Source organism: Macaca fascicularis, chromosome X (assembly GCF_037993035.2).
Source record: "Macaca fascicularis isolate 582-1 chromosome X, T2T-MFA8v1.1".
Classification (NCBI taxonomy): Eukaryota; Metazoa; Chordata; class Mammalia; order Primates; family Cercopithecidae; genus Macaca; species Macaca fascicularis.
The window spans coordinates 136,622,628-136,647,825 of NC_088395.1; the positions used below are offsets into that span (position 1 = coordinate 136,622,628).

Genomic DNA, 25,198 nt, shown 5'->3' on the forward strand with positions numbered 1-25,198 from the left:
TTCTTCCTTTTGCTTGCTTTGGGTTTATTTTGCTCTTCTTTTTCTAGTTTCTTGAGGTAGGAGCATAGATTATTGATTTCAGACTCCCCCCTCCCTTTTTTTTTTTTTAATTTAAGCTTTTCATGCTATAAATTTCCCTCAGCACTGCTTTGGCTGCATCTCATAAATTTTAGTAGGTTGAATTTTGTTGTCATTTAGACCTGTGAATTTAAAAAGTTTCCTTTGACAGACACTTGGTCTGACCAATAGATTGTTTAGAAGTATGTTGTTTAATTTCTAAATGTTTGAGGATTTTTCTTATTGATTTCTGGTTTGATTCCATTATCTTCAGATAACATATTGTATATGATTTCAGTTCTTTAAAATGTGTTGAGGTTGGTTTTATGATCGAGAATGTTGAGTTTCTTGGTGAGTGTTTCATGAGTGCTTGAAGAAAAATCATATTCTGCTGTTGTTGGGTGGAATGAGATGGGTAGTGCAAATAAGTAGGCTGTGTAGATATGTATAATCTGCAAATACATGTTGAGAATAACTTTTTTACTTTTTTTTTTTTTTTTTTTTTTTTTTTGCAGAATTGCTCCTGCATTGCTAAGACAAGCATCATATGGCACCATTAAAATTGGGATTTACCAAAGCTTGAAGCGCTTATTTGTAGAACGTTTAGAAGGTCAGTATACTCACCCTCTTTTGAGGTGATACTCAAAGGGATTGTTGAAATCATGCTTAGTGAGAAGTGTTGGTCATGAGGTGCCTGAGAATACAGGAGAGTCACTGCAAAGACAAAGTGAGCTTGTTCTAACTTGGAATAAATCTTTGCAGAGGTGATATACGAGTTAGAGAGACCTTTTCTTCAAATTTTGTCCCTTTTCCTAGCAACAAACAAGGCACGTGATCATCCCAAAAGAAACATGGAACAATCTTGTCCAGAAAATTAATGCTATCTTCATCAATAAGAGGACTTCAACTGTAAGGCATTTTCTAGCTGGCAATTTTGATAAGCTTTTATTAGGCTACTTTCTAAATTCTGATGTACTTATGACTACCTTACGAATATTCAGCATTATCATATGTCTGTTTGCTGCTGTAGCATTTTCCATCATGATACTACACTAAATGGTTATTTTACCACAGGCCTGGGGCTGTTGGATGTTTGGGGACAGCTGGAAAGCCTTTCGGTTAGTAATGTCCTTTGAATCACTTTATTGTCCTAAAATCAACTTTTTCTGAAGCCTTTTTTGGGGGATCGTGAAGGGTTCTCTTCCACCTCTTTCTGAAATGCTTTTCTTTCATAGATTCTTCACTTGGGTTTATTTAGTTTCTATTTGTGGGGTCTTCATGGTGTGAAGGAGCGGTAAAGATTGAATTTCACTATAGAACAATGTGCTCTTTGGTTTCTTTGTTCTTTTTTCTTGCTGAGGAGATTTAGTTCTAAATGATTGTTTTTTCATATTTGACTACAGAAATCTTTTGTAAATTAACAGAGGCTAGGAGAGATCTCAGGCCTATCAAAATTAATATTCAGATAAGTTTTTTGTATTAGACAGAAGACTTTCTCTTTTAACATTCAGTTCCCGAATCTTTAGAGTTGACGATTACCCAGAAAAATACTTAAAAAGCATGTTAGATGTTTGAAAAGATCAAAGGGGAAATACCACCTTCTGAATTCGTGTGTGGGATATTGATAGTTATGAAGAAGAAAAGGACGTGTTCCAGCCAGTGTCCTTTAGAAATAATGATTTTTTTTTTGAGACAGAGTCTTGCTCTGTTGCTCAGCCTAGAGTTCAGTGGCACCATCTTGGCTCACTGCAAGCTCCGCCTCCCGGATTCACGCCATTCTCCTGCCTCAGCCTCCCAAGTAGCTGGGACGACAGGCGCCCGCCACCACACCTGGCTAACTTTTTGTATTTTTTAGTAGAGACGGGGTTTCACCGTGTTAGCCAGGATGGTCTCGAACTCCTGACCTTGTGATCCACCCACCTCAGCCTCCCAAAGTGCTGGGATTACAGGTGTGAGCCACTGCGCCCGGCCGAAATAATGATGTTTTTAGAAATGATTTATATTTTACAAGTTTTAACATATTTTAGCACTGAATTGAGATGTAGAAATATTTGAGTTTCTTTATTTTCCTAAGCATTTTGGTTCATTTCTAAAGTCATCTCTCTAACCAAGTTTCCCTTTCTCCAGTAGGTCAGTACTGTGTTCTCAAACTGGTACCTAATACAAGCAGACCTTTCTTTTTCTTTTCCTTTTCACAGATGAAACTCTTTTAATTAATATGATCTGTGGGGTAGTGTCAGGAGTGATATCTTCCACTATAGCCAATCCCACCGATGTTCTAAAGGTAAGAGAGACACAGTGTGATTTGAAAGGAGCATAAACTTTGAGTCAGATTTGGGTTCAGATTCTCGCTGTGTCACTTGCCAGCTGTAGAACCTTGGGCAAATCAGTTAACTGCATTAAGCCTCAATTTCATCATTTGAAAAACAAAGATAATACAGTGTTTATAACATAGAGTTGTAAAGGATTAGCGATTATATATATATATATATATATATATATATATATATATATATATATATACATACACATACTGCCTATCATTGTACTTGGTGTAGTAGATGCTCAATAAATGGCAGTCAGTTTATTACGATATGCATTAATCCACTGGTCCTCACACTGGGGTATGCAAGGCCCTGTAGGTTCTTTCCAAGGGCTATGCAGTTTTATAGGAATCAATTTCCAGATCTCTCACATCCATTTGTACTCCATCTTAAAATTGGTCCAAGAATGAATCTGTACATAATAGCCCTTACTCAGTTTTACAAAAGAAAGGCATGTCCCTGCCTATTCTAAATCTTGGTATGGTATGTTGACCTGTGGTATAATCTAGGATGCCAAACAGAGGGGTAAATTGAAATATAGTTTTTGGAGAAGCTTACTTTAATAACTAATTTGGGTACCTTAAGTCTGTCATGCTTCTGTCTTTTCCTGTTTTATTAATATTTCTATTAAGGGTTAGATTTGGCTTTAAAATGGTATATTTTGGACTGTATTGGAATATTCTGAATTCAGAACTAGAACAGTATAGGTTGGTGGTGCTGACTTATTAAGAGTATAATTGGATTTCTTTAAGGTTTTATCAAGTCACAGACTGAAACATTTCTTTTAATATAAAATTTCATCTTATTTCATAAAAATGGTAAATATTTTCTACTTGTTAACGTGTTTAAACTTATGCTTAGTTAAAAGCACTAAATATAGAATTAAAATAAGTGAGGGGAACCCAAAGTTTTAAAAAATTATTTTAAAATTATTTTAAGGGGATTGTGAGAAAAAAGTAAGAGGACACATGCTTTTTAAAATTTGACCACTAGTGAAACCACAAGTGGCTAGATTAGCAAAGGTGAGATCTGTTTATTGCAGTTCAGAGAGGGGTTTGAGAACTGAGAGAATGACTTGAAAAACAACACATATGAAATAAACCACTGGTGGTTGATGGATTAAAAATATGAGACAGTCTTTCTGGACTAAAATGATAGTAATTTACAGAATTTTTATATCATTTTAGATTTACAGAACAAGTTTTTTTTTTTTTTTTTTTTTCAGTGTTTAGATTCAGGGAGTACATGTGCAGGTTTATTACATGGGTGTATTATATGATGCTGAGGTTTGGGATATGAATGATCCCATCACCCAGATAGTGAGCACAGTGCCCAACAGTTTTTCAACGCTTTTCCCCTCCTTCTCTCCCCCCTCTTATTATTCCCTGATGTCTATTGTTGCCATCTTTGTCCATGAGTATGCAATATTTAGCTCCCACTTACAAATGAGAACATGCTGTATTTGATTTTCTGTTCCTACACTAATTCATTTAGGATAATAGCCTCTAGCTCAATCCATGTTGCTGCAAAGGACATGATTTTGTTCTCTTTTATGACTGCATAGTATTCCATGGTGTATATGTACCGCATTTTCTTTATCCAATCCAACGTTGGTGGGCACCTAGGTTGATTCCATGTCTTTGCTATTGTGAATAGCGCTGTGATGAACATAGGAGTGTGTGTGTCTTTTTGGTAGAATTATTTATTTTCTTTTGGATATATACCCAGTAATGGGATTGCTGGGTTGAATGGTAACTCTGTTTTAAGTTCCTTAAGAAGTCTCCAAATTGCTTTCCAAAGTGGCTGAACTAATTTACATTCCCACCAACGGTGTCTAAGCATTCCCTTTTCTCTGCAGCCTCGCCAGCGTCTGTTGTTTTTGCTTTTTAATAACAACCATGCTGACTGGTGTGAGATGGTATCTTGTTGTGGTTTTGATTTACATTTCTCTGATGATTAGTGATACTGTGCATCTTTTCATGTTTGTTGGCTGCTTGTATGTCTTCTTTTGAGAAGTGTCCATTCATCTCTTTTGCCCACTTTTTAATGGTGTTATGTGGTTTTTGCTTGTTGAATTAAATTCCTTATAGATGCTGGATACCAGATTTTCATCAGATGCATAGTTTGTGAATATTTTCTCCCATTCTGTAGGTTGTCTGTTTACTCTGTTGATAGTTTTTTTTTTGTTGTTGTGAAGAAGCTTTTTAGTTAAATCAGGTCCCACTTGTCAATTTTTTGTTTTGTTGCAATTGCTTTTGAGGACTTAGTCATACATTCTTTCCCAAGGCCAATGCCCAGAATGGTGTGTCCTAGGTTTTCTTTTAGGACTCTTATAATTTGAGGTCTTACATTTAAATCTTTAATCTGTCTTGAGTTAATTTTTGTATATGGTGAAAGGTAGGGGCCCAGTTTTATTCTTCTGCATATAGCTGGTCAGCTATCCCAGCACCATTTATTGAATAGGGAGTCCTTTCCCCATGCTTATTTTTGTTGACTTAGAACAAGTATTTATGAAGATAATTTAATTGAAGAGTTCCTTGTTCCTCTTACTCTCAGCAGACAACCCGACCTCCTATGGCCTGGCCTTATACCTCTCAATTTCATGTCCTTTCTACCCTACATGTGTAAACTTCCATCTATACCCATCCTTATCTTGTCTTACTGTAGTGGTTTTCCAGACCAGACCAGTATTACCTGGGAACTTGTTAGAAATGCAAATTATCAGGCCCCATCCCACACCTACTGTATCAGAAAGGGTAGGATGGGGCCCAGCAGTCTGGTTTGACAAGCCCTTCAAGTGATTTTGATACATGCTTAAGTTTAAAAAAAAACCTGGTTACTCTACTTTTATTCACTTCTGTTTCATCAGGGACCTTTCTCTATCATTTGTCCTCTTTCTCTTCAGTGTCTTCCTCTTTACTGGTTATCTGCTCTCAAATGATAACTATGGTCAAATCGCTCTATCCTAAAATATTTTCTTGACCCTCTGACTTCAAAACACCATGCTATCTCTTTCCTTACCTTCTCATTCAGATTTTACAAGAGTAATCTTTACATTTCACATTTCCTCCATAACCTGCTGTAATCACTCCTGCTACTTGATTGAAATCACTCTCCGCAGGGTCATCAGTAATGTCCTCATTATCCAATCCAGTGGACATTTTAGTTCTCATCTTACTTAACCTATTTTGACTAATTACTTCTACTTGAAGTTCTTTTTTGGTTTTGTTACTACACTATTTAGATTCTTCTAGTTTTCCTATTCCTTAGTTTCATTTGTGGGCTTCCTTTTTATGCATATACTTTAAATCTTTTTCTTCTTCCACCCAAGGTTCCATCTTTAGCTCTTTTCTCCTCTTCAGTCTTTCCCTGGTGGCCTTTTTCATTCTTTTTAAAAATATTATTATTATTATTATTATTGAGATAGAGTCTCACTCTGTTGCCCAGGCTGGAGTGCGGTGGCACAGTCTGGGCTCACTGCAAGCCGTGCCTCCTGGGTTCATGCCATTCTCCTGCCCCAGCCTCCCAAGTAGCTGGGAGTACAGGTGCCTGCCACCACGCCCGGCTAATTTTTTGTATTTTTAGTAGAGACAGGGTTTCACCATGTTAGCCAGGATGGTCTCGATCTCCTGACCTCGTGATCTGCCTGCCTCGGCCTCCCAAAGTGCTGGGATTACAGGCGTGAGCCACTGTGCCCGACTGCCTTTTTCATTCTTAATACTTTAGCTCTCACTGTACCAGTTAGGTTATAGGCTAAGCTACTGTCACAAAGAAACTCAAAAATAAAACGTCTCCATATACAAGTTTATTTCTCTCTCATGTAACCATCTAGAGGACTGCAGTTAATGCTGGTAAGGCAGCACTACTTCATGTATTCATCCAGGATCCAGTTTTCTTCATTTTTGTTGCACTGCCATCTCCTAGGGCAGGGATTGGCAAACTACTGTCTGTGGGCCAAATCTGACCCACTCCCTGTTGTAAATAAAGTTTTATTGGAACGCAGCCACTCCATTTGTTTATTTATTGTCTTAAAGCTTTTGTGCTTCAGTGGCAGAGCTGAGTAGTCACAACAGAAGTTATAAGCCCTGCAAAGTCTAATATATTTACTGTCTGGACCCTTATAGAAAATGTTTGTTGACCCCTGTCCTGTGGTATTATTTTAATCTGTATAGTTGAAGTTGGAGCACCATCAAACCTTCATTCCAGCCCATGGGAGAGAGTAAAGGGAAAGCAGTTTCCTTTTGATTTGTCAAAAATAAAATCAGGAAAAGTTTTAAAGTTTATTGTATGCAATAAGAGAAAGTACAGATCTTGATCCAGGATACTTCAAACCGAGTGATAACAAACTTATCTTACAGTACAGTTTATAAAGCAGAAGGGCAGAAACATTTTGACCTTTTTTGTGATCGACTGTTATAAATTATCCTTCTTTTAAAGGCAAACAGCTGTGTAAGGTGATTGTCTATAGTTATTGGTTTCATTTCACTGAAGCATTCTGACAAAGATATAAAGCTTATGTTTTGTTGTTATGATTAGAGATAGCAGTTCTGAAGAAATAGGAAGACTTAAGTTTCGGTTCCCTGATGATGGGTGTCTGGTCTTGGGCTTTATCTCAATTGTCGCCTCCATTTTTATCTTTAACAGTTTAAATCTTTAAATATGTAGTTTTTGATAAGCAATTCCAAACATACGAATGAGTAGAAAATAACATAGTACATTGAACATTTTTGTACACATCACCGAGATAGCTTGAGATTTTGCTAGACGTGCTTTTTTATTCCCTTTTTCTGAATTATTTTAAGGCACATTCCAGACGTTGTCATTTTTCCCCCCTATACTTCGATGTGCATCTCATAAAAGGAATATTTTTCTATATAACCGCGATGCTATTGTTACATTGAACAAAATTAACATTTATTCATTAATAACATCTAATAATCTGTGTTCACATTTCTAGACTGTCTTATATTTTACAGTTGATTTGTTTAACTTGGGTTCCAAAGCCTATGCATTATATTTAATTGTTATGTTTCTTAAGTCCCTTTTATTCTAGAGTACCCTACTCCTGTCCATATACCTTTTATTTATTTATTTATTTATTTGCTTTTTGCCATTAACTTGTCAAATAAATGGGATCAGCTCTCCTTTAGAATTCCCAAGTTTTGGATTTGTCTTTTGTAATTTAGTCCTCTAAATCTTCTATCTCTGTAAAAGGAAGGTTTCTGTAAAGGTCATACTGAGTCATGTGAGGAGGCACACAGTGTTTAGTTGTCCCAATATAGGTATGTTAAGATTGATCAGTGGGTTCAGGCGTGACAGTCCGATTTCTCCTTTGTAGTTTCCTGTCAATCCTTCATCTAATGGTTTCATCCATTGGTGACTATTACCTGAATCAATTGTTTCATTTAAGGTCTCAAAGTGGTGATTTTCTGATTCCATCATTCCATCCATGTTTCTTAGCTGGAATTCTTCTGCAAGGACAACCTTTCTTTTTTTTTTTTCTTTTTTTTTGAGATGGAGTCTTGCTCTGTTGCCCAGGCTGGAGTGCAATGGCGTGATCTCAGCTCACTGCAACCTCCATTTCCTGGGTTCAAGCAATTCTCCCTCAGCCTCTCGAGTAACTGGGATTACACAGGTGCACACCACCACGCCTGGCTAATTTTTGTATTTTTAGTAGAGACGGGGTTTCGCTATGTTGGCCAGGCTGGTCTCAAACTACTGACCTCAGGTGATCTGCCCACCTTGGCCTCCCAAAGTGTTGGGATTATAGGCGGCCAAGGACAACTTTTTCTCATTTAGTAGGGCGTTTGGCTATTCTGAAATACAGGTGATTTCCTTCTAAGCAAGACACTGGGAAGTTTCAACCATTATTTCTGTTCATGTTCCATTCTGAAAGACTTAGTTCTATGGCTACATCTAGCTGCAAGAAAGGAGAGTAGATTTTGGGAGACAACTCATATCTACCACACTACCCAGACCTGCTGGGTCATCTAAACTAGAAACCTAGATCATCTTTGATTCTTCTCTATCTTTGCTTCCTTCTAGTATTGGATTAGATACCAAGTTTCTACAGATTTTGCCTCATCTATCTTTCTCAACTCTGTCCTTTCCGCACCATTCCTCTTGTAGGGCCTCATCTCAGTAGCCTCCTAACTTGTCCCTTCACTCTAGTGTGTACTCCACTTCCTCAACCCATCCCCAAGTGAAGCTAGAAAGATCTATCTAAATCCATATCTGATCTACTATGTACTGCTTCTTTGCCTTTGTGCATGTAGCACTTTCTTCCTGAAATGTCTTTCTCATTTTCCTGGTGAATTTGTCCTTCAAGACAAGGCTCATAAACAGGGCCAGGACTAGGGCAAAACAAGTAAGGCAGTCCCCTTTGATGCAGAACGTAAGAAGGTGCCACAAAACTCAGTAATCAATATAAACAACATTTGTATGCAGTATTTTTAAGTAATCAAAATTAATGCAAAAAATTCATGATGAACCAGATACCAAGATTTCATATAACTCATCTCATTCACCTCACCCTAATCCTGGCCCTGTTGATTCCTAGCTTTAGTTAAATTTGATATTTGATTCATCATGGCTTTTTGTGGATTAATTTTGGTTAAAAATATCATATTGAGACATCATTTATCTTGATTACTGAGTTTTTCTTGCACTCCCTAACATTTCATGCCTAAGAAAAGATTAATTTTGGTTAAAAAATATCATATTGAGACATCATTTATCTTGATTACTGAGGTTTTCTTGCACTCCCTTACATTTCATGCCTAAGAAAAGCACTTCACTTGCCTCATGCTAGTCCCTGTGTTGCTCAGGAATCACCTCCTTAAAGAAGTGTTCTACTTACCACAGTGTATTAGTAGTTTTGATTTGTCTTTGTGACAGTTTGTGTCTTGATTTAATGGGTTTAGGTTTTTATAATTATATTTTAAAACTCTTAGTAGTAACAGTTAACTTTCTGCATGAAAGCATGTTGCCATTACATGACTTACTAAATACATTTGTTGAAACCTAGAATGGTAGCATAAAAATCAGGCCTACATTTGGGCCACTAGTATTTAGTGACTGACTACTAGGATTGTATGTGTGCAGAGTCTGTGGGGAATTGTACCAAACCTTTTACACGGCCATTTAATGCTATCTTTCCTTTCTTGCAGCTCTGAAAGGCCACTTGGCAGAATATAATATCATGCTTTTTATAAATAGAACTCAACTTAAGGTCTCATAAACATAAAATTATATTTTAAAACACATTTTTCCTTTTTATAATTACATAAGCAATGCATGTTTAATGTAGAAAAATGTGGAAGGCAGAAAAAACACAAAAGAGAAAAATGCTTACTTGTAGCCTCACCACTCAGACATAAACCACTGTAAGTATTTAGTTTTATATGTTCACCTCGTCTCTTTGCTGTGCTTATGGATATTTTTAAGTTTACATGTTTTTAATAAAAATGATATAGTACTTTGCAATATTTTTTTTTCTGGTTAGCAATTTTTGATATCTTTCAGTGTCAGCAAATACCATCGTACAACAAAATTTTATGGCTCCATAGTATTCTATTAAATGAATGTATAATTTCTGTAACCAATCTGTGTAGTTGTTGTTTTTGGATATTAAGTTGTTTCTAATTTTTCACTAAATGAGTCATTTTTTAGTCCTGCTGAGCACTTGTTCTTTCTTTTCCCCAGATTTTCTTCTAGCTCCAGAAATAATAGACTTAGTGTGAGGAATGTGAGGCTGATGAAAATCATCTTTATAAAATACACTTTGACACAAATTCTTTTTCTATACAGTTTAACTAATTAACTTTATCATAATAGCAGATATTTTTCTGGGATTCCCGAATACTGCTTTTTACATTTTAGATAAATTTAAAATGAATTTAAAGGAATTTAAAATGAATTTAGCATTTTGGTTCTCTCTGACAAAATAAAATGTTCACCTCTTTTCATTTTAGATTCGAATGCAGGCTCAAGGAAGCTTGTTCCAAGGGAGCATGATTGGAAGCTTTATCGATATATACCAACAAGAAGGCACCAGGGGTCTGTGGAGGGTAAGTACTCTTTTCCTGCTATTATTCTACACTCCTCAGTTCCTATAATTTGCAAAGAATACTTTTTTAATATAAAGACATAAAATCGTGAATTATAATCCAGAAACTAAGGTAAGAAACTCCTCATCTCCTTTGAAAGGCCCAAAACTTATCATTGGCCTTTTATTTCTGCATAATGTTTAGGGATTATATAGGTGGGGAAAGTTATTACATTATTTGAGATGGTCATTTTGATCATATTCACAGTGAATGTAGTTGTTCAGTGTATTTTTTTTGCCAGTTTTGTACTAACACGATGACGTATGTCTTTGTAGTGTTTGTGTTCAAAAGCTGTTACTGGCCGTGTGCTGTGGCTCATGCCTGTAATCCCAGCACTTTGGGAGGCCAAAGCGGGTGGATCACTTGAGGTCAGGAGTTCGAGACCAGCCTGGCCAACATGGTGAAAGACCATCTCAACTAAAAATACAAAAATTAGCCAGACATGGCAGTGTACGGCTGTAGTCCCAGCTACTCAGGAGGCTGAGGCAGGAGAATTGCTTGAGCCCTGGAGGTGGAAGTTGTAGTGAGCCAAGATCATGCCACTGCACTCCAGCCTGGGTGACAGGGCGAGACTCTGTCTCAAAAAAAAAAAAAAAAAAAAAGGGCTGTTACCTTAAACAATTTTTTAACCTGAAAAGTATAACATGTACTGTAAAATATTGAGAAAATATAGAAAAGTAAAAAGAAAAAAATCCAGTAGTCCCACTGCCTAGAGATAATTTCTGTTAAACTTTTTGTCATATTATCTTTCAGTCTTCTATCTATACTTTGCTTTGCATCACTGTTGCTCTAACTTTTTAATCCCTAAGTGTTGTAATATTAATAAGATTATTAGTAGAATATACAGAGAGAGTGGAATGGGAAATCTTTAATAGACTTTTAAATAAAAATGAGAGCTTTGCTATTTTTCTTCCTTTATAATTTTTCATAACAAAAATTTCAAGCATAAGGAAAAATTGAAAGAATAGAACTGCTGGGCGCGGTGGCTCAAGCCTGTAATCCCAGCACTTTGGGAGGCCGAGGCGGGTGGATCGCGAGGTCAGGAGATCGAGACCATCCTGGCTAACACGGTGAAACCCCATCTCTACTAAAAAAAATACAAAAAACTAGCCAGGCGAGGTGGCGGGCGCCTGTGGTCCCAGCTACTCGGGAGGCTGAGGCAGGAGAATGGCGTGAACCCGGGAGGCGGAGCTTGCAGTGAGCTGAGATCCGGCCACTGCACTCCAGCCTGGGCGACAGAGCGAGACTCCGTCTCAAAAAAAAAAAAAAAAAAAAGAAAGAATACAACTATGAAATACATACCTGTGAGCTGGATTCGATGACTGTTAAAGTTTGGTCGTATTTGCTTTATCTGTTTATGTGTATACACACAAACACTCTCTCTTTTAAGCTAAGCTAAATGAAAGTAGGTTGCAGACATCATGGCACTCAATTAAATACTTAATTATGCATCTCCTAAGAATAAGGATATTCTTCTACATAATAATACCATTATCATATCTAAGAAAATTAACAAGTCCCTAATACCTAATATCTAGCCCATATTAGAATTTCCTGTTAATGAGACCAGGCTAATTCAAAATTTATTTTCTTCCTTCCTTCTTTTTTTTTTTTTATTTGACAGAGTCTCGCTTTGTTGCCTGGGCTGGTCTTGATCTCCTGGCTTCAAGTGATCCTCTGGCCTTGGCCTTAACAGATGTGAGCCACCATGCCTGGCCAGGCTAGTTTTCTTATAAAATGTTTCCTGATTGTGTTTAAGTTGTTTCTCTGTCTTTTGTATTTCCTATAAACTGTAAGTAGGGTATATTGGCTTGATTAGATTCATGTTAAACGTTTTTGATAAGGGTGCTTCATAGGTGATGCTGTGTATTTCATACCGCATCACAGCAAGAGGCACATAATATTAGTTTGTCCCATGATTAGTGGTACCAAGTTTGATTATTTGGTAAGATAACGTCCACCAGATCTCGCCATTATAAAACATAAGGTTTTTTTTTTTTTTTCCCTCCTTTGCAATTAGCAAGTAATCTGTGAGGTGATAATATTCTAGTAACGTGCATATATCCTAATATCTAATCACCTTTCATCTAACTAATGGTCTTTGCATCCATTAATGGTCCTTGAGGTTTGCTTTTTGGTAATAGCAGGGTACACTTTCTTGATATATCTAATTTAAAGCCAGAAAATAGAACTAACTAGAACTTTCTCATAAACTGATGATAAGGAACAAAAACAGAGGAATAAATAGAATTGGAGATTTTTTCACAGGAGCATAGCTACTTTATATTTTATTGTAGTAAAAAGTAGGCATAACATAAAATTTGCCATCTTAACCATTTTCGATGGTTCAGTAGTGTTAAGTACATTCACATTGTTGTACAACTGATCTCCAGAACTCTTTAGGTCTTGTAAAACTGAAACTCTATACCCATGAAGCAGTTCCCCATTTCTCCTTCCCCTAGCCCCTGCCAACCCCATTCTATTTTCTGTCTCTATCAATTTGATTATTATAGGTACTTCATGTAAGTGGAATCATATAATATTTATCTTTTTGTGACTGGCTGATTTTATTTAGCATAATATTCTCAAGGTTCATCCATGCAGTAGCATGTGTCAGAATTTCTTCCTTTTTAAGGCTGAATAATATTCCATTGTATGTATATACCACATTTTGTTTATCCATTCAACCATTGATGGACATTTGAATGGCTTCTGCCTTTTGCCTATTGTGAATAATGCTGCTGGGTAAATGGGTGTGCAAATATCTTTTTTAGACCCTGCTTTCAATTCTTTTGGTTATATAGCCAAAAGTGGAATTGCTGGATTATGTGGTAAATCTATGTTTATATTTCGAGAAACTGAACATAACTGTTTTTATGATCCAGGCTACTTACATGATCTAGGCACCTAACATAAAGAAGCAAAGTACATTGTTGAATGTATTCTTCTGAGACAGACATGTTTTATTTGCATGTTAAAAATACAGGACTTAGTTTTCATTTCAACAAGAAAATATGTTTGCATTTTTCTTCAAACATGCTCATCTTTGTTTGTTTTATCTTCTCGCTCTGATTGTAACATGAATAATGAAAACATTTCACTTTCTTCCTAACTTCATTGTAAGAAAAAATAGCACGAGTACAATAACAAGGTATAACTAGCACTTACCACAGATTTGGAGAGAGAGTAGCGTGGTGGGGACTGTGGTCCTGGAAAGCACAGTCCCCATTGAGAGAGGACAGCTACTCCTTAGCTCCAGCCCATTGCTGCCATGCGTTGACGGTGAGCCCAGTGTGGTCAAATTTTCTGGCCTTTCAAGAGATGCTGGAAATCTGCATTTCTGTGTGAAATATCCTGATTTTTACATATTAACAGCCAATTCAGTCTTTTGGAAACACTGTGGGCCACTCAAAACATGTCTATAGCCTGATTTTGGACTGTGGGCTCCAGTTTGGGGCCTTTGTTCACCAAAGCAGTCTTCTGTGAAGGGCGCCCTCTTTATGAGAAGCAGGTCAAAGAACCAGCAAGGAAGGCACCCTTCGGCTAGCCAGCCATATCAGCACAATCAAGCATCTTGGCACAGCTGTGTCACTTCCACTTCATTTTATTTATTTATTTATTTATTTATTTATTTATTGAGACGGAGTCTCGCTATGTCGCCAGGCTGGAGTGCAGTGGCACGATCTCAGCTCACTGCAACCTCCACCTCCTGGGTTTAAGCGATTCTCCTGCCTCAGTCTCCTGAGTAGCTGGGATTATTATTATTAGTTTTTAAAGTGAAAGCAAGTTTATTAAGTAAAGGAATAAAGAATGGCTACTCCATAGGCAGAGCAGCCCCACTTTATAAATTGAGTTTGGGAACTTAGAGATAACTGAAAACTTTTTAATATAGTAATTATCCCAGAAAGCAGATGTCCACATGGTATGTTATTTTCAACTTTAAATGACACCTAAACACAATTATAAAAGTAAAACATTCATTGTGAAAATGTGAAAAGAAATAGATAGGCATAAAAATGAAAATTAACATCTCTTATCCTAATACCAGAGGAAAAAAATATTTTGATGTATTTCGTTCTAATCCTTTCTAAGAATTTGGCATGTGCGTGTATACCTTTTCCCCTGAAGATAGAATAATACTATATATAATTTTATGCCTTGCTTTATTTAACATGCTATCATAAGCATTTTCTTGTGTCGTTAATAAATGTGTCTTTTAATGTACTAGCAACCCTGTGTTGTAATGGGAGCTGTGATAGGAACATCATGCTAGCGAGTGAAACCCTGGTAATGTTACCACAGCAGGAGTTGTTAGCAAAGGACCACTTTCCCTTGACTTTTTCTCTTGCTTCTTCATACCTTTGCTGTCACCCTAGTGTTTGTCCTTTCTGCACATCTGAAAATTCTGTGAGTTAAACTTGAAAGCTGTCTTCCCCCCACTGATTTTTGCTTCATGATTTTATTTATAACAGCTTTATTGGGAAAATTCACATATTATAATGATAATTCCCAAATTCTTTATTGGGATAATTCACATAAAAGTATGCGATTTAATTGTTTTTAGTGTATTCACAGATTTGTGCAGCCATTACCATTGTCTAAGTTTAGAACATTTTCACTGGGAGGCCGAGATGGGCGGATCACGAGGTCAGGAGATCAAGACCATCCTGGCTAACAAGGTGAAACCCCGTCTCTACTAAAAATACAAAAAAAAAAAAAAAAAAAATAGCCGGGTGTAGTGGTGGGCGCCTGTAGTCCCAGCTACTTGGGAGGCTGAGGCAGGAGAATGCCGTGAACCCGGGAGGCGGAGCTTGCAGTGAGCCGAGATCGTGCCACTGCACTCCAGCCTGGGCGACTGAGCAAGACTCCGTCTCAAAAAAAAAAGAAGAAAAAAAAAAAAAATTTTCATTACCAAAAAGAAACCCTTACCCTTTACCCATCACTTCTCATTTCTCCCAGCCCTCCTAGCTGCAGAGAACCACTACTCTACTTTCTGTCTCTATAGATTTGCCTGTTCTAGGTATTTCATGTAAATGGAATCAGGCAATATGTAGACTTTTGTGACTGGCTTCTTCCACTTAGCATACTGATTTTAAGGTTTATCCATGTTGCAGCATGTATCAGTACTTTATTCTTTTTTATGGCTGAATATTAATTCCATTGTGTGGATATGCCATATTGTATTTGTCCCTTCATCAATTAATGAGCATTTGGGTTCGTCGCACATTTTAGCTATTATAAATACTGCTATGAACATTTCTGTACACATTTTTGTATGAACATATATTTTCAGTTCTCTTGGGTATATACCTAGGTGTAAAATCGCTTGCTCATATGGTAATCTGTGTTTAACTTTTTGAGGAAATGCCAAATTGTTTTCTACAGTGGCTGCCCCATAGCATGTAAGGGTTCCTATTTCTTCACTTCCTCACCAACGCTTGCTCTTTTACTTATTTATTTATTTATTAATTTTTTTTTTTCGAGGCAGGATCTTGCTGTGTTGCCCAAGCTGGAATGCAGTGGTGCGATCATGGCTCACTGCAGCCTCAGCCTCCCAGGCTCAGGTGATCCTCCCACCTCAGCATCTCAAGTAGCTGTGACTACAGGCACATGCCACCATGCCTGGCTAATTTTAAAATCTTTTTAAGAGATAGAGTCTTACTGTATTGCCCAGGTTTGTCTAGAATTCCTGCTCAAGTGATCCTCCTGCCTCAGTCTCCCAAAGTGCTGGGATTACAGGCATAAGCCACTGCACCTAGCCTTCTTTTACTTAAAAGAAAAATCATTATAGTCCTCCTAGTAGGTATGAAGTGGAATGTCCTTGTGGTTTTGATTTGCATTTCCCTAGTGACTAATGATGTTTAGCATCTTTTCATCTGCTTATTGGCCATTTGTGTATCTTTTTTGAAGGAAATATCTTCAGGTCTTTTGGCCGTTTTAAAATTGGATCGTTTGCCTTTTTTGTTGTAAGAGTTCTTTATATATTCTTGACACCAGTCCCTTATCAGATATATGAGTGGCAAATGTTTTTTTCCTTGTGTGTGTTGGCTCTTCACTTTCTTGGTGGTGTCTTTTGAGTCACAAAAGTTTTTAATTGTGATGAAGTCCAGTTGATCTTTTTCTTTCTTTTGTCTTTTGTGCTTTGGGTGTCATATCAATTATTTTATTTTTAGTATAGCAAGTGAATTGGAAATTTGTAAATGTTCCCTTATTAGTCATTGATTTGAAAGAGTGACCTGTGTACTTCAGACTTGTATTTTTCTGTTACTTTTCAACTCCTGACCTATTTTGTTCACTCTAAGACATCATTCCCTTTATATTTCCTTGGTGCCTAATGTCACTTGTGTTTTGTAGGGTGTGGTTCCAACTGCTCAGCGTGCTGCCATCGTTGTGGGAGTAGAGCTACCAGTCTATGATATTACTAAGAAGCACTTAATATTGTCAGGAATGATGGGTGATACAATTTTAACTCACTTTGTGTAAGTAGGATGGGATGTGCTCATTTTATTTCCAGCATTTTGAGTACAAAAAGTCTCTTTTACTGAAATCCTCAGGTGGAATTTGATAACTGGTACGTATGGCCTAAATACCCTTGTCTCTTCTATTATCAGAACTTCAAGCCTTGTGAACACTTTATACTTCACAGAAATCCCAGGTGCTGTGGGGGCTTGGGTACTTGGGAATATTTTCTAATACAGCAGCCTATCAGAGGTCTGTCTGATTTACATTTGTCCATACACAGCCTCTATATCTAATAAGCACATCTATTATTTGCTTTGGTTAATTTTGTTTGAGAAAGCAAACTTTTCTCAATGGGAATCAGAAAAAAAGGGGTAAATAAGGTCTGTGAAACTAAAGCACAGTTTTTTGGCTAAAGACTGTTGCCAATCTCACTTTACGTTTTCTTTGTCTTGCAACCCTTATGATAATTTTGTTACTCAGATGCATTTGGCATATGATGCTGTGGTTTGAAAAATTTATGTAACTAATAGGTGGTGCATGATGCTTTCTACTTAGGAATCTTATTAGGTTTAGAAACTCTCCTTTTAAAAAGAGGCTGAGTTTCAGATTGAAAACTGAAGCCTTTGAATGATGTCTCTTTAGAAAAATTTCCTGTCTCTTTAGATTGTAATGAAAGGCCAAGTGCCAGGTTTTATCTGATGGGTCTGACTTATATTGTACAGTTTACATTTAGCCTAATTTCTGTTTAAGTGGGCAGGGAGTGGAAGTGGGGTCAATCTACTTAAACTTTTCCTTTCAGTTCCAGCTTTACATGTGGTTTGGCTGGGGCTCTGGCTTCCAACCCGGTTGATGTGGTGCGAACTCGCATGATGAACCAGAGGGCAATCGTGGGACATGTGGATCTCTATAAGGGCACCGTTGATGGTATTTTAAAGGTAAGTACATTGTGGATTTGGGTTACAATTTGGTTTTCTTTGATGTCTTAGACCTTCCTTCAGTTCTTATTATTAGTTGCTACATACCATTTTGAAGATGAAAGAATCATATTTTTTAGTAGCTTCTCAGTTATTCCCAGGTAGAAAAGCTGTCTCCTTAGCAATCTGCTAATTTGCAGTGGTATTTAATATAATGATTCCCATTTGAATGCTTTAAAATACAGGATACTTTTATTAATAGTATCATGTAGAATTAGTGATAGAAAAGACAGTATATCCCCCATTTGCCTACTTCATACAACACAGAGACCCTGCAATAGATAACTCAGTACTTAAGGAAAAAAGCCTGTACTTTATTTCAGTTCAGGGTTATGCTGTTGTTCACTCTGGCTTTGAAAGTTCCTGCTGTTGTGTTTGTGGGAACTGAATATTCTAAAAGTATTACGTAATTACTGGTGATATTATTGCTACTGAAAACAAATTGAGGCTAAAATATGATGTTGCCATATGGTTTCTCTCCTATTATCAGTTTTGTTTAACAATATTACATATTAGAGACCATTTTAGTAGTTAGAGAGAAATTACAGATATTACAAAAGTACTATAGGTATACAAACAGATAATCAGTATAGCCTAATAAGTGATAAACTCAGAGTTCTCAATTTGGAAGCATTGAGATAGGCTCCCTGTAGATGGTGGCATCTTGAATAACAATAACTCACATCCACTTAGTGCTTTTTTGTGTGTCAGGAACTGTCCTTATGAGACTTACGTGTATTCGTTCATTGAATCCTCACCATTACCCCACGAGGTAGACACTGAAGCACTGAAAAATTAAGTAAGCTGCCTAAGGTTTCACAGCCACTAAGTAGAACTGGAATTTAAACTCGGATCATTTGACCTCAAACTGACATTTACCTCTCCATTATGGTGCTTTCCTCATATTGGTGGCCAAGGGTTAGATTATAAAGGATACTGAATGCTATATTGAGGTGCTTGAAATTTTTTTTTAACTTGTCAGGGAGCTGTTGAAAGTTTTTAATCAGATTAGCTTTGCATTAAATAGATCACTTTGGCTTTGTGGAGACTAGATCTACCACAGTGGTTCCTCATCTTGGGTACACATTGGAATCACTTGGGGGAACTTTCTCAGCCCCCTCCTCTACCTTAGACCAATTAACTCAAAACCTGCGGAGTAAGGTCCAGGTGTCAATATTTTAAACTATATCAGGTGACTGCAATGTTCACCCAAGGTTGAAGACTACTAAGGGGATAAGCCTGGAGCAGTGATTCTTAAAAGTTTAACATGCATGAGAATCACCTGGAGGGCTTGTTAAACTGCCGTTCACTTGGACCCATCTCCAGATTCTGATTTACTAAGTATGGAGTGGGACCTGGAAATTTGCATTTTTAACAAATTCCCATGCAATACTGATGCTGCTAGTCTGGAGACCACACTTTGAGAACCACTGACCTACAGATAGGGAAGCTGAATAGAAGGCTCTTGTAATCTGAGAAAGAGGGGATGAAGGCCTGAACTTGAGCATGATAATGGAGATATAGAAGGTGGGACAGAGTCAAGAAAGAATTAGTTGATAGAGTCAACAGGATTTGGTTGACTAGATGTGGAGAGGTGTGGGAGAAAGGAGGTGTCAAAGATAAATTCTGGGTTTTTGGAGTTGGTGACCAGGTGGTGACATTCATTGACAGAGGCATCACAAGAGGAGCAGGTCTTGGGGGAGACATCATAGTTTTGGATACTCAGTTTGATATGCATGAGGAAAATCCAGTGGATACATTTGGATATTCTAGCCCTGACTCAAGACAGGGTTCGTGGATATAGATAAAAGCCCATGGAGTCATTAGCACACAGGTGGTATATAACTGTGGAGAGAGTTGACCAAGGAGAGTAGGTAGAAGAGTTCACAACCTTTTTGCCTTCCCAGCATACTGGAGTACTATAAAGTTCTTTCCTGTAATAATGATTGACAGAGGCAGCAATTCTCAGACCCTGGAAAGTATAGTTTGGCAAAAGCCCCCGTTGGTATTTCTGCATTGGACAATCACTGGTGTAGAGGGAAGAGCACTGGGCCAAGGAAAGAACACTGCGGAATACCAATATTTATTTATTTATTTATTTATTTATTTATTTATTTATTTATTTATGCCCAGACTGGAGTGCAGTGGTGCGATCTCGTCTCACTGCAACCTCTGCCTCCTGGGTTCAAGCAATTCTCCTGCCTCAGCCTCCTGAGGAGCTGGGATTACAGGCACCCTCCACCACACCTGGCTTATTTTTGTATTTTTAGTAGAGACAGGGTTGCACCATGTTGGTCAGGCTGGTCTCGAGCTCCTAACCTCATGATCCGCCTGCCTTGGCCTCCCAAAGTGTTGGGATTACAGGTGTAAGCCACTGTGCCCTGCCCGGAATACCAATTTTTAAGATCTTGGCAGATGAGGAACCTAGGAAAGACACCAAAGATGAGGAAACTTAGAGAGTAGTGTCATGGGAGCCAAAGGAGGAGTTTCAAGAAGGAATGAGTGGTTACTTAATGTCACATACAATAGAGATCTAATATGATAAGGACTGCAAAGCGTCTGTTGGATTTAATATTTTTTAGAAGGTTTGGTGAATTGGTGTTTGCAAAAGCCAGTTGCTGTGCATTGAGGAGTGTGTTTGATTATTCATTCAAGTAATAAAAAATAAAAAAATCAAGCTGACGCTTGAAGAGCACCCCCGCTGCCACCAAAAAATGAAAGAAATGTTTGTCTTATGTGCTAAGCACTGTTCTAGGTTGTTGAGGATGTATTGGTAAATAAACCATAATGTCCCTGTCTTTATGACACTTGGATTCTAATAGAAGGAGATAAACACAGGAAGTAATAATAGATAGACAGGTGTAAGAGCACTGTTTCAAGAAGATTGGCTAAAAGATTTACTATACAATAATATAGTAATAGCTAATATTTATTGAATGCTTATTCTGTCCCAGGCACTGTACATGGAGTATATCCTTTAACTCTCACAACAACACTGTGGAGTAAATATTATCTTTCCTATTTTATAAAGGAGGAAACTTAGGTTCAGAGTAGCTAAATAATAACTTACACAAGATTACATAGCTAATAAGAGGCAGATCTGAGACTTAATCCACAATCTGTCTCATTCCAAAGTTTCTACTTACAACCACTATGCTGTTTTGAATCTGCAGAAACATGTTTTTATGTTGGTAGTAACCTTTAAGTACTTACATTTGCTCAGTCATTTACTTATGTGCTACTAAAAATTTTTAATAGCAGTCATTTTTTAAAATGACTTTGTTCTATTTTGCCATTATGTGTAATAGCATCATACTTTATTATTTTGTCTATGCTTGTCTATAGAAGTTCTTTGTTTTCACACAACTGCCTTATGCCGAAAGGTGCCTCCCAGTTCTCATGTTGTGAAGAAATTGGTCACTGTTTTTGGAAATTTATAAAGATTCAAGCTGGGTGCTGTGGCTTGCATCCTGTAGTCTTAGCTACTCGGGAGGATTGCTTGAGTCAGAGTTTGAGGCTGCAGTGAGCTACGTAGGCTTGCCACTGCACTCCAGTCTAGGCGACAGAGCAAGACCATGTTTCTTTTTTTTTTTTTTTTTAATTTATTTATTATTATTATACTTTAAGTTGTAGGGTACATGTGCATAACGTGCAGGTTTGTTACATATGTATACTTGTGCCATGTTGGTGTGCTGCACCCATCAACTCGTCATTTACATCAGGTATAACTCCCAATGCAATCCCTCCCCCCTCCCCCCTCCCCATGATAGGCCCCTGTGTGTGATGTTCCCCTTCCTGAGTCCAAGTGATCTCATTGTTCAGTTCCCACCTATGGGTGACAACATGCGGTGTTTGGTTTTCTGTTCTTGTGATAGTTTGCTAAGAATGATGGTTTCCAGCTGCATCCATGTCCCTACAAAGGACACAAACTCATCCTTTTTGATGGCTGCATAGTATTCCATGGTGTATATGTGCCACATTTTCTTAATCCAATCTGTCACTGATGGACATTTGGGTTGATTCCAAGTCTTTGCTATTGTGAATAGTGCTGCAATAAACATACGTGTGCATGTGTCTTTATAGCAGCATAATTTATAATCCTTTGGGTATATACCCAGTAATGGGATGGCTGGGTCATATGGTACATCTAGTTCTAGATCCTTGAGGAATCGCCATACTGTTTTCCAAGACCATGTTTCTTAATTAAAAAAAAAAAAAAAGATCCAGATGGCTCATAAGAGTGTTAGAGACCCTTACTGTTTTTGTGTTCACCTCTTCAACAAATACTTACGGGAAAATTTCTTGTGCCAGACACTGTGTTAGGTGGTGGTGACACAATGGTGAACAAACAAAGCTAGTTTCTGATCTCTTGGAGATTACATTCTAGTTGAGGGAGACAATAAACACACAATGCACAGTATAATTTTAGATAGAAATAGATGCTATGCAGAAAACAACAGCATATTGCAGTAGTGACTCAGTAGTGGGGAGCGACTTCAGCAAGGATGGTCAAGAAAAACCTCTGAGGAGGTGACATTTGAGCTGAGATCTGAATGATGATGAATTGGCCATGAGAGCTGGGAGAAAAGCATTTCATAAAGAGGGAACAGGTTACTAAAGGTCTGAGTTGGAAATAAGCTGGACATGTTCAAGGGTTAGAAAGAAAGCTAGTGTGGCTGAATGTGTGGTGAATAAAGGGAGAAACTAGTAGGAAATGAAACTGGAGAGAAAGGCAGCAGCTAAATCATGTAGGATCCTACAGGTCTTTGCAGAGAATTTGTAATTAGAATGAAATCCACCAGGAAGCCATTTGAGAGCTTTAAGCAGGAAGTGATATGCTCTGATTTATAATTTTAAAAGATTGTTCTAGCTTCTAGGTAGAGATTTTAGACCAATTAAAAGTCTATTGTGGTAGTCCAGGTAAGAGATTATGAGATTGGATGGTCTCTCAGAGGTCTCTTGTCATTTAACAGTCTAGGTTCTAGGTTATTCACATCTAGGCTTTATTTGGGGTGATTTTCACAATTTTCCAACATCAGTTTTGGTCTCAGACCTTTACTATTTGCTGAAGATCCACTGGGGGAAACATATTACCACTATATCTTCATAAATATTGTGCTTATTATTTTACTGTTTGTTCCCAAAAGTGGTTAGTAAGGATAATTATCTCTAGTATACTTAATGAACAGGATGGGATAAAGGATATTTACAACTCTGGCTTCTCATATTATTGTCTTATACAAATATTTCCTTTTTTTAGAATTGTGGTGGGTTTCACTTCACTATTGGAAAGGCAAAATAACATTTTTCAATGTCTAACACAATGCCTAACACACTGTAGTTACTTAATAGATATTTGTCCATTATATATGAACCATTTCTGCTGGCTAAATTCAGCACATGCCACCAGTTTATAATGTTTATGCGTAATTTATCATTTAATTCTCATAACCATGTATATAAGATCCCTGTTGTATAAAGTAGGAAACCAAAACTCAAAACACTTCACATTTTTCTTCATGTAATCCTCAAAGCATTCACATGAGGTAGGCCATGGCATTATATAGAATTTATAATGATGAAACAGACTCAGAGAAGAATAATAACTTGCCCAACTTTCTATTTTCTTACCCTGCTTTAGTTTTCTTTGTAGCACTTATTTTTGGATATAATATATATCAATTTGTGTATTTGTCAGCCCCACTAGAATATACACTCCATGAGGGTAGAGACTGCTGTGTAGGTTACCTATTGCTGTGTAACACATTACTCCAAAACTCACTGCCTTAAACATTTGTTATTTTGCAATTTCTATGGGCCAGGGATTGCAACGCAGCTTAGCTGATTCTAGCTTAGGCTGTCTCCTGAGGTTGTAGTTCATATGTCAACTAGGGTTGTTGCCATCTAAAGGCTTGACAGGCTGGGATAGCTGCTTCAATGATCACTTGTGCAGCTGTTGGCTGGAGCCCTCAGTTCCTCACCATGTAGTCCTCTCTTCATCATATAGCAGATGGTTTCCTCTAGAGTGAATGAATCCAAGAGAGAATAAGACAGATGCTTTATTATATATAATATATATTTTATAACCTAGCAATAGAAGTGACATATGTTCACTACTACTGTATTCTGTTGGTGACACAGACCAAATACTATGAGGTGGAGGCTACACAAGGGTACAAATAACTGGAGGTAGGGTTCATTGGGGGCCATCTTGGAGGCTGGCTACCATAGACACTTCTTCTGTCTTGTTTATTAGTATATTCCCAACATCAAGAATGGTGCTTTGCATATGTATGGTAGGTAAATATTTATTGATTAAGTGGGTGGATGGATTTAGACTACAGATGAATTTAAAATGGACCTTCAGAGAAAAGACTATTCATGGAGCCATAAGTTGCTCTGAGGTGGGAGTGGAAGGTGATGTCAAATGTAGAGAAAGGTGAATTCACTCTGTTTTTGGTTATATCTTTCCTGCAGATGTGGAAACATGAGGGCTTTTTTGCACTCTATAAAGGATTTTGGCCAAACTGGCTTCGGCTTGGACCCTGGAACATCATTGTATCCTTTGAGAGGATGAAAGCAAGTGCTTCAAGCTCCCAGATAATTCTAGCCTATGGGAAGGAAAATTTGATTATTAAAGCCTTTTAGGCTAGTGAGAAACTCAAGCATCCCATTGGTGACCCTTGAGAATGGAATTAAGTAGAGAAACAGCTTTCAATTGGAGGCTAATACAAACTAAAGGGGATGGAAAAGATATGTCAAACTTTACTCTTTAAAACAAAATGACAACAAACACAGCTAATCTGGAAGGGGCTATGAAGTTTTTAGAAACCCTGATGGAAGAAGCCTACAGGAAAGTCCATGCTGAGGTGGTTCAGATTTCCTACCCCTAACTGTAGGACCAAAATAGCTGGGAAATAAAAACAGGACAGAAGACATTCATGGGGTGACGGAATCCACAGCCAAGTAGGCTTCTTTCTTCATGGGTGAATCTGTCTCCTTCAGTTGTGTTTAGAGTGCCTCCTAAGTGCAGAGCCATGTATTGGATACTGTGTGTGGTGTTGTGTGTATAATGGCAAGCACCACAGCGTTGGAAAGTAATTCCCTGCCCTTGTGGGGTCTGTAGACAGAGAGAGGGTATCTCGTTCCCTCTTGGAATCACTCTGATCTTATATGTTATCATTGATGTTCTTGGTTACTCTGTGTGTGTGTGTGTGTGTGTGTTTGTCCTGTTTCCCCCTGAAGACTACAGATATATTAAGAGTTTTACTCT

At 37.6% G+C, this 25,198-nt stretch overlaps 1 protein-coding gene across 13 annotated transcripts in view; it reads left to right on the forward strand.

The window, feature by feature from the left end:
- Positions 1–25,198, forward strand: part of SLC25A14 (solute carrier family 25 member 14) — a 34,643-nt gene that overhangs the window by 8,790 nt on the left and 655 nt on the right. For 4 of the 13 annotated variants that reach the window (XM_045383264.2, XM_005594565.4, XM_005594566.4 and 1 more), the window contains 6 exons: positions 573–667; positions 2,256–2,341; positions 10,355–10,450; positions 16,844–16,968; positions 17,751–17,886; positions 24,403–24,483. In XM_045383264.2, the coding sequence (XP_045239199.1) occupies positions 573–667; positions 2,256–2,341; positions 10,355–10,450; positions 16,844–16,968; positions 17,751–17,886; positions 24,403–24,483 (619 nt within the window). Of the gene's footprint in view, positions 1–572; positions 668–873; positions 967–1,087; positions 1,176–2,255; positions 2,342–9,550; positions 9,767–10,354; positions 10,451–16,843; positions 16,969–17,750; positions 17,887–24,402; positions 24,484–25,198 lie in introns of those variants that run through there. The other 9 variants (XM_074028962.1, XM_074028963.1, XM_074028966.1 and 6 more) reach the window with 6 other exon arrangements.